A 9,668-nucleotide genomic window follows, 5' to 3' on the forward strand; every position below is an offset into this window, starting at 1 on the left:
TCGGAGACTATTTTTTTTTTTAATTTAGGGTAAACTTTGCACCACAGCTCCACCTATGGGCAGGATTTCAGACTAAATTATTGCACTGTTGTGGAAGATCAAGACAAGGACAAATCATGGGTCCAAAATTTCGTTTTGTTTAAACTTAATTTAATTTGCACATTAAAAAAAAGTCTAAATAAATCCCAGAATATTCGTACTATACACAGCATCTAAGTGAGAAAATGAAAATAAAAAATTTCTAAATCACACAAAGCTGTTTGAATGTCAATCTTGTTTAAATAATGCAACCAATTTTTTTAAAAAATCTATCCTCTGCTGAAGTAAACATTGCAAGTCATGTAAACAAGAAAAAAAAAATCACAAAGAAGAAACCTTCATTTCCAAACTGAGGTGCTCAAAAGGAAAAAACAAGAACAGGAGACAGGAGAAATTTAAAAAAGAATTAGAGGCTCAGTCATCTTTTTCTGGGCTTTTGCTTCTGCCAGGACTTCGAGAGTGAGAGCGACTAAAAAAACAAAGCAAAAAAACCCCATAAGATCATTGCTTTCCTGTCAGAGCTATTCTGAACAGCACTCAGCCTTTACAATTAAAATAATTCTACAAATAAATTGCAATCTAACAGGAACGCCATCCGTTCTAATCCCAGTGCAACCTGTTTAGAAGTGGAAAAGCCTACCTTTGCTTCAGAGGTGAAGCTCTAGATTTGGAACGGCTAAGATTAAAACAAAAAAACGTTCCTTCAGTTTACTGAGAAATTACTCAAGTAGCTTTCAGTGTGTTTCTATGTTTTTCTGTCCTCTCCCCAGAACAAAATATCTTCACAACACAATCTCATGCAAGAATGCAAAAATGTGGCATGCATTATTGATCGCCTGCCTCAGCTTTCAATTTAAATGTTTCTGTGATTGTGATACAGCCTTTAATTAGCATTATTCTGATCAATCCCAATCTTCAAATGCCATAAGCATACAGACTACACTGGGTCAGTTTATATATTCTAATGAATTTACTGACACACTCTGGAGGTAATAATAACTTACAGCATCTTACACCAAAGACTCTGCTTCCCCTAAAACACTTGCACAAACAACTTCATACATTTTATACAAAGAAGGAAATGGCAAGATAAACAATAAGGTTGCCAATCTCCACTTTTCCATTCTATAATCTCTGGAACGTAATTGTGTGCAATAGGCACTTGTTTATTTCCCCCCCGTCACTCCTAACGTGGAGGACAGCTTGACTTTGTGACCGTGGCGGCTTACTGCTGCAGAACAATGCTGTCCTGAAACGATGCATGATCACAATCCCAGCTAGAAATGAACACATCTGCACACACCCACTGAATTAATGGTGCAGAGCGAGCGTGCATGTGGAGATTTACCTCCTGGCTGCAGAACCAGACCTGGATCTCCCAACAGAGCCGGATCTGCATAAAAAAAAATTAATTAAAATGTGCAAAAAAAATAAAATAAAATACACTCTCCGACATAAGGCAATCGCTCTTCCAAGTAAACAGTTTACTGTGGAAGCAGTAAGATTTAAAGAATGCTATAAAAACATAACGGCCTGGTGTACCTGCTTCTCGGACGAGACACAGAACGAGAACGGGAGCGAGATCTTGATCGAGACCTGAAAATGAAAGAAAATGGGATCATTTTGAAAATTCAGCAGTTGCTCTTTGGGGCTTTAGAGACCTTGACCCTGAAATCTCCAGCCCAGATTCTTCTCCCATTACTGCTAGACTTTACGCTGGAGCTTTAAAACGTGCTCCGATTTCTTCAGAGTGAAAGGATTGATGCATTGGCTTGCGTTTGAAGCGCCCGGAGACGCACCTAGACCTCCGAGGTGTGCTGGTCCTGGACCGCCGAGCTGAGCCAGAGCGAGAACGCCGAGGGGAGAAGGACCTGGACCTGAAACAGCACGTTTAAAATGCTGGATAAAAGTGCATTAAAAGAACTACAAAACACAATGAAGACATCTGCACAATAGCACTTAAGAATATTTAAATTGACTAATAAACCAACAAAGAAAAGTCCAGCAATGAATCATTCACTAAACGAATATTGGTAAGAAATATGACAATGGGAATATCTGTGCAGCAAGCCAGGTGCTATTCAGACAGAACAATGACACTGACAATAAGGACGTGTACCACTTCTTAAAAAACAATTCAACACGCACACATTCACACACACTCGCTCACCTCCTGCCCCTGCTTCGGCTGCGAGAGCGGGAACGTGAATACCTTCTCCCGCGAGAACGTGAGCGTGACCGAGACCTGTCCAAGACCGGAGGGAAGCGTGAAGCGGGGGAGGAAAGAAAAAAACAACTCTCAAGATCCGCAGATCCGCAGACCAAGACAAAGCCATCCATTACTTCTGCTTCTGAACCTGTCCCTGCACCTCTTACATCATCAGCTTCTAGCATTTCTGCACCTCTACCACTGGCCTCACCTATCATGAACGAAACAAAAAAACAGCATTTCACTTTAGCATTACTTTAATTACAGCAGTCAACACTATAGGATCTCTCTGCATAAAGCAGATCTTTCTCAAGATTAACCAAAAAACAAACAAAAAACAAACAAAAAAACAAAAAAAGAAAAGAAAAAAGAGGAAAGGTTACATTACTCATTACGTTTGACTGCGGTTTCAGGCAAAGGAAAATAAATTAAGAGAGACACATTAATTTGTACTTAAAATAAACCTTGCAAGTTTGCAGGTCGACCCTCTTTGGAACCGAGGTCTAGCAGATCTAGGCGATCTAGAAGTATCTATCATCGGCCGACCTCTGCATCTAGTCGTTTTCTTCGCTTTCTAACGTTGATCGCACTGACAGCCAAATCGCTTGATTGAGACTTGATAGAAGTGTGCAAGGTGCTTTTTCTAGACGGGACCGTGGTTCTGGCGAGGTCTCGATGCTCTCGTTAGCAAAAGCGTGGGCTCAAAATCGATAGCCAAATTAACTCGGATTGCCGATCACCTGGTTTGGGGTGGGGGAGGTGGCCCATGCTTATATGCCCTGTATGAAACGATTAGTTGCTGGCAGAAGTGACAGGAGCCTTAGAGGGGTCTGGCTGTTCACGCCCTGGTCAAAGCAGGTGACCGTAAGGGTGGAATTTGCTAGATGCTTCATGAAATCGTAAAGGGTCGTGACACTCTGAATCAAACGATGAAACCTGAAAGGTTTTGACCAGGTGAATCATTAAATAAAATCGCAAACAACATTTTAGCAATATATAAATACTGAAAATAAAATAAAAAGTATATATGTGAGTCAAACAGGGAGAGAGAGAGACAGAGCAGGAGCAGAATTTGCAGTAATATACAAGTAGACTCTCCAGTGTCAATGTTTTTTAAGCAGAAATACAGTACTGACAGGTTTGTCAACAATACAAGTCTAGTCTCTGAGGCTGTAGTGTCAATCCGTAACAGGATACTGGTGTCGGCCGGTCTAGCTGCTCTTACCTGCTTCGCCGGCGGCGACTGTAGCGGTGACAGTCATAGGCATAGTGCCCCTTCTCACCGCACTCGTAGCAGCGGTCGTTGGGGTCAAAGGGGCGACGAGTGGGCGGGCGGTCGTAGCGGGAGCGGCGCGGCATTCCGGTCGATAACTCCACACGCACACGGGTACCACAGATCACTCTGGGGGGGGGGAGCAGGACACAAGAATACACAATGGGGATCACACACTGATACATAAAACCATGTAACTGGATCACAGCTTGCTCAGGAAAGAGAGCAGCAGGGAGACATTTTTTGCCTTTCATCAGCCCCAAACCATTAGCCCCTTCAAACAAGGCCAGAGGTGAAACCTTGGTTCAGACATGCACCAGGGTACCCTTAGCAGTTCGCTAATTTAGGGAAATGGCTTTAGTTTAATAAGCGTCGTGTCTCTGCACCATAGTCAGCTGACGTTCGCGCGTTTTAATATTTCCAAAGAGCAAATTACCAACACTGATCACTTAAGCAACCGTTCGACGGGGAGCCTCCTAACAACTTAAGGCAACTGAGAGTCCTCTGCTGTCCTAGCACCGATGAAATGGGGAGGGGCTGGATGGTGGCGTCTCCGCCCACTTACTTGCCATCGAGGCCACGGACGGCGTCCTCCGCATCTCTGGGATCTTCAAACTCCACAAAGGCGAACCCTGGTGGGTTCCTAGCGATCCACACAGTTCTCAACGGCCCGTAATAACCGAACGCCCGCTCAAGCTCGCCCTTCCCTGCACCAGTGCCCAGGTTACCCACGTAAACTTTAGTCTCTGCAAAAACGAGAGGAACAAATAGGACACTGTGGTTGAGCTGCTTCTTGCCTCTAGGTCTGATTTCCTGGACAGAGATTAGGGCCAAGCTTTTAATTAAACCCTAAACACTCGCAAATGTCTGTTGTTCTCATTTCTATCGTCACCAACAGTGCAGGCTACATTCAGTCCAGGGCGGGGCCTTAAACCACCATAGCAGACACGTGTGTTCAGGCATGCACTTCCTGAACTACTGACCTGGAAATCTTGTGTCCCCTAACCGTAAAGTTTACAAGACCTGATAGCTCTATGGAAATGTAAAGCTGAGTCTACTGCGAGTGTAATACATAATGCCACAGATTATTCAGGGGAATTTGTTGTGGTCACTGCAGCCACAGCCTGAATCGGGAACTCATGCAAAGCTGATGAATTCTGCTCCAGGGCTTGGGCTGAAGTCGGGCACAGCTGTTCTGAACAACTAAATGCCTCGTTTTTTTCAAATCACTGCTTACTAAATGTACTGAGAGTATCCATCAAGAATAAAAAACAAATAAACCAACCACAAGCTGCATTTCACCTTCATATTCTCTCTTGTACAGTTTCCATTCAAAGAGCTAACATCATAAAAGGAAAAGTTACCTCAAACACAAAAAAGTTAAATGTTCTAGATAATTAGCACTAATGACAGACTTCATTATTTTAAGATGCACTCAAACAATTATTAAACTGTATTTGATGAGACAATCACCAAAAATATTTCACAAAAACATTACATCAAATCAACCATTATTACCCTAACATACCTTCAGTCTTTTGAATAAAATCAAGCTTTTTCATAAGCTGTGATCATAAGACAAATCAGTAGCTTGGCGCAAAATGGGAAAACAAAATTAACTTTAAAATCATGTGAATGAACAATACTATTAATGTCTAAAATAGCATACGTAGATTATAGCACATGTAGCTTATATAATGTCATTTATTTTCTACCGTATGGATTCGTTAGATTTTACAACAAACTTCAAAGTAAATGTGTGATTTTACATTTTCCACAAAGTGAGACTCCCCAGTCCTCCATTTCTGGAGCAAGGGTTTTTCCACACAAGCATGCTATGCTGTGCAAGCTTTGATCTATCTTGTGACAGGGATTATGGGAATCAATTTTTGTTTTGAAATGTCTTGTTCTTTTTCAAATTTTAGAAATTAGTTGTCTACTTTTAAGGAGACTACATTTTTTACCTTTACAAGCCAGTCCTCCACATTAATGATAATTAAAAGAAAAACAATTTGTCCTTAACATTTGAATACAGAAGTGTATTTAATAAAATATGCAGAACAGCATGGACTACACAGTACACTGAACAGCAATATTCAGTGCAGTCATTACATGTGTATTGTATATTTCAAGGGTGTAGTGGTAAAAACAAAAAAATGACTTCGTTGTCTTATCAAATATTATTTTAACTTTTAGGCTACTGATATTTGATCACCCAAGCCAATGTAAAGCGTTGCCTAAACAGTGCCTTTGAAAGGTTAAGTCTGATTAAAGTCACGCCCTCCACACACACGCACAGGATCTATGACCTTTTCCAAAGGAGCTTAACGTAAAGTAAAACGTAAATCCTAAAAAACATGAGATAACGTACACCCGAAAGTTAATTACGCCTCTTCAGTTTAATCAGCGTTGCAAAAGTGTAATATTATTTCACAAGCACGGAAAGGGTGCTGTGCGTTAACAGCAGGTGTAATGTTAATGGAATCACACCAGTAATTTGCTCTTTGAATTACCCACAAAATGATTAATGATTATGCATCAAAACTCGCAAGCCAGCCAGCAGGTTAGCAAACGGTTTCGTGAAACCGTTTAGTCAATTAACCTAGCTAACATAAAATAGCTAGATTATGTGATTTTAACTACACCCACATAATCCGCACACCACACATCCAACTAGCTATTCAGATAACCAACGTTACTTGGAATATTTTGCCAGATATTTTGCAAGGGAAAAAAAAACTCACCTGAGCTTACAGTGACAGCCAAGTCAACAGATAAACACATTCAGGAATGAAAAGCTTCAGAACAATTTAGCTAGTTAGCATCGGTTAGCCATCTCTAGATAATTAACCCGTGCTAGCTATATAACACTCAGATTATAGATCTAGATTATATCTGGCGAGCTAATTATCTGCCAACTGCGTCCTGCGTGAAACTTACATCAAGTTAAAGAAAGCTTCTAACGTCTTTTTTTAAATAATGTCGTCTGAAGTAAATAGTGATAGCTCTTACGGCTAACCAGCCGGCTAGCGTTCGAGTGCGAATTTGACCCGTGCGTGCACCGCAGCCGCCATTACACGCACGGGAGCTGCACGCAACGCGCGACACGAGCGCATTGCTAACCCTCGAGGGATTCACTTCGTCGGGTACATTCAATTTGAAGTCCTTACTTGTTTACAGTCGACTTACCTCCTCCGTGCCGACCGTATCTTGACATCGCACAGCCACTTAGCCGACGGACGTATTGACTGCACGGAAAGGAAAACCGTCGCAAACCAGCCGACGGAAGCGCAGCGTTGCGTGTCCGTCTTAAAAGTCCCGGAAGCTACTGTCGCTTGTAGTTTCCGTGTGCGGCCATGTGGTGGACTAAATAGCATGTAACACTACATATCCCAAAATGCTTTTCGTATGCGTCGTTCATTTCCTGGCTCAGTCAAGCTTAGAAAGGCGTTGAGCCTTTGGTAACTAGCTAGCTGAGAATAGTTTGTTTTATACAGTACAGTTAATGTACTTGCCGTACGGTTTCTCTCGGCGTGCATTGCTATCCTCGATCTCCAAAAAGAATGAGTGAGTGGTGTAATATGTTACCGCAGGAATGGTACAAATATGTAAATCAAGAGGTGAAGGTTACAACGCGTGATAAACAGCAACATGAAGGCTGGGTCTTCACCGTAGACCCTGTCTCTGCAAGGTACGAACACTGAAATGCAGAGGCTCAACACCAGGCAACGTCGTATTACCACATTTTAAACGCTGCAAGTATTTTGTGTTGGTATAAGTAAAAAAAAACACAAAAAAAAAAACTCCGCACTGTTCCGATATCAAAGCCACTCCACATTACTTTCCCATCCTTTGCATGCAGGCAGTAAGAATAAAGTCGCAAAACCCATAGGGTAGACTAGTTTGTGTTCAGAAGTTTCCCATTTCATAACATCTGAATGTTTTCTGGGAACTGACGTAGTATAACGATAAAGGAGCCCGTTGAAAGTGTGCGGTTTGACTTCTGCAGCTCTTTAGCGCCACGTTTGTTTGTTTTTTTACTTTAGATTTGTAATTCTCCATGTTTAATGCTTGATAACTTTCCCCTGTTTTTTTTCTGCAAGTGTGGTCCTTGTGACCTTCCTAGAGAAAGGAGGTGCCTTTGTGATGGTGGTGCTGGGCCATGCGGTGAGGGACGTGCAGATCCTCAGGGGGGGAGACGATGAAATCGCCAGCCGCCTGAGGTCTCTCTTTATGCCTGCTGGGTGCCAGGCTTTCACCTCACAGAAACTCAAGGAGCGAAAGGAGAACCTGCATGCGTGGTTGGAGAAGAACCGTATTCCTGTTACAGACGAGGGAGATGTTCTGCAAGTGGCGAATGTCCTCACCATCGGTGCCCCGTACGGTGCCGAGCAGTGCACCAGCAGCAATGAGATCATTCTGGCGAGAGTGCAGAGTCTTGTGGAGAGCAATCCAGGAACAGAGAGCCAGCAGTGAGACATGCATGCTGAGCTTGGAGTCCAGGCTTTTCAAGTTGGGCCCTCTCTATGAGAGCAGTTCATGTATAATCCTCTCTTGAGGGATGTTGGAATCTGTCTGACTGTTCCAGACACTCTGTGCAGTGTTAAACACTTTTTCCTTTCATGTACATTTTACACATCTTTCATTTGCTATGAAGCCAGACATTATTTGATGTGGAGCCAGCCTTTTTAGAAAAAGATTGGCTGGTGATTAGTCTAATGACCCAAGTTGAATAGGGAAAACATTTGAGTGTGAATGCAGCCTGTTAGCCTCTCTATTTAAAAATTGATTAGTTTAAAACAATGTAATTACTTATGTCCATTTGTTTCACAATTTTATAATAAATACTTTGCAACGGGTGTAACAGTTTAGCACTGTCTGTTCTTGTCACTAGTCTTATGGCCGTTTGATTTCTGGGTAAGTAGGTCTGTAGGGCATATCAACTTGGAGAGACTTTCTTTTTTTCTTGTCACATGTTCTCATAGATTATATCCACTGAATCATCTGCACCTTGCAAGTAGTAGTTGTTAGTTTCCATGGAAAGGAAAGCAGAGGGAGTGGAAATATGCTGAAAACAGACCTTGGGGCTGTTGAGAGGAAACCAAGCTTTAAATACTAAAACATAAAAGAAACTGCATGCACAGATGATGAGGGACTTCTGTCCATAACATTGTGTTTCCAAGGAAACTCTACTAGTTGTAGCGCACACTTACAGCTAGGGGTCACGGCAAGGTCGTGTTCTAGGACAAAGTCACACTTTGCAACAAAATGTTTTTTTTTTGCTTCCTAGACTAAAATGTGGAATGTTTTTTACCTTTTTAGACTTGCCATCAGAGATGGGTTTTAGGATTAACTTTAAATTTTACATTAATCAGACTATATGGACAAAAGCAGAACACACATCACTGAAGTCTGATGTTTAATTCAGTCCCATCGATGCAGGTGTAAGCACCTAGTGTTGCAGTCTCCCTTCACACACATTTGTGAAAGAATGGGTCGTTCTAAAGAGTTCACTGAATTCGAGTGTTGTACTGTAATAGAATGCCATTGCTGCAACAAGTTAGTTCATGAAATTTCTTCCCTCCCCAATATTCCATGATTGACTGTGACTGGCATCAGTGATAAGTTGAAGCTTTTAGGAACTAAAGCAACTCGGCCATGAAGTGGCAGAACAGTTTGCTGAGGTGAGGAGTGTGCAATAGTTGCCAACACTCGGCTGACTCAATAACTGCAGTTTCACACCTGACATCAACATCAGCACAAAAACTTTGTGTGGGGAACTTCATGTCATAGGTTTCCATGGCTGAGCAAATCTTACATCACCAAGCACAATGCCAAGAGTTGGACAGAGTAGCATAAAGCACAGCACCACTGGACACTGGCGCAGTGGAAATGTGTTGTGGGGTGACAAATCACACTTTGCTGTCTGGCAGTCTGATGGATGAGTCTGTGTCTGGTGAATGCCAGGAGAACGTTATCTGCCTGAGTGCATTGTTCCAGCTGTAAGGTTTGTTGGAGGAGGGATAATGCTACAGGGTTGTTTTTCAGAGGTTGGCCTAGACCCCTTAGTTTCAATGAAGGGAAATCTTTTTGCTTCAGGATACCAAGCCATTTTGGACAACTGTATGCTTCCAACTTTAGTGGGAA

General features: G+C 42.2%; 2 protein-coding genes across 5 annotated transcripts; one reads left to right on the forward strand and one right to left on the reverse strand.

Annotated features, from left to right (window-relative positions):
* Positions 1–128: 128 nt before the first annotated feature.
* On the reverse strand, positions 129–6,913 carry srsf7b (serine and arginine rich splicing factor 7b). Of its 4 annotated transcripts, none has more exons than XM_027012103.3 (9): positions 6,711–6,857; positions 4,087–4,267; positions 3,474–3,650; positions 2,210–2,284; positions 1,839–1,916; positions 1,582–1,635; positions 1,388–1,432; positions 680–715; positions 129–508 (listed from the first exon to the last, which is right to left on the reverse strand). In XM_027012103.3, exons 1-9 carry the CDS (start codon positions 6,736–6,738, stop codon positions 454–456), a joined length of 729 nt encoding a protein of 242 aa, XP_026867904.1. In that variant the 5' UTR covers positions 6,739–6,857; the 3' UTR covers positions 129–453. The 4 variants fall into 4 exon arrangements, with proteins under 4 accessions (XP_026867904.1, XP_026867895.1, XP_081566020.1 ...); XM_027012094.3 differs by lacking the exon at positions 6,711–6,857 and adding an exon at positions 6,266–6,685; XM_081709894.1 differs by lacking the exon at positions 4,087–4,267 and having other exon boundaries at positions 6,711–6,913.
* A 37-nt stretch (positions 6,914–6,950) lies between these two features.
* On the forward strand, positions 6,951–8,385 carry gemin6 (gem (nuclear organelle) associated protein 6). The gene is made up of 2 exons (XM_027012135.3): positions 6,951–7,212; positions 7,625–8,385. The coding sequence occupies exons 1-2, from the start codon at positions 7,085–7,087 to the stop codon at positions 7,995–7,997; spliced, it is 501 nt and encodes a 166-aa protein (XP_026867936.2). The 5' UTR covers positions 6,951–7,084; the 3' UTR covers positions 7,998–8,385.
* Positions 8,386–9,668: the final 1,283 nt, after the last annotated feature.

Source organism: Electrophorus electricus, chromosome 3 (genome assembly GCF_041902795.1).
Source record: "Electrophorus electricus isolate QZ-2024a chromosome 3, ASM4190279v1, whole genome shotgun sequence".
Taxonomy (NCBI): domain Eukaryota; kingdom Metazoa; phylum Chordata; class Actinopteri; order Gymnotiformes; family Gymnotidae; genus Electrophorus; species Electrophorus electricus.

Bases quoted from the DNA above. Each gene is read 5' to 3' on its own strand.
- gemin6 (XM_027012135.3), top strand. From the start codon at position 7,085: ATGAGTGAGTGGTGTAATATGTTACCGCAGGAATGGTACAAATATGTA. The intron at 7,213-7,624 runs GTACGAACACTG...TTTTTCTGCAAG, and splicing joins GTAGACCCTGTCTCTGCAAG to TGTGGTCCTTGTGACCTTCC.
- srsf7b (XM_027012094.3), bottom strand. From the start codon at position 6,305: ATGTGTTTATCTGTTGACTTGGCTGTCACTGTAAGCTCAG. The intron at 2,285-3,473 runs GTAAGAGCAGCT...GGTCTTGGACAG, and splicing joins AGTCGCCGCCGGCGAAGCAG to GTCTCGGTCACGCTCACGTT. The intron at 716-1,387 runs GTAAATCTCCAC...TTTTAATCTTAG, and splicing joins TCTGGTTCTGCAGCCAGGAG to CCGTTCCAAATCTAGAGCTT.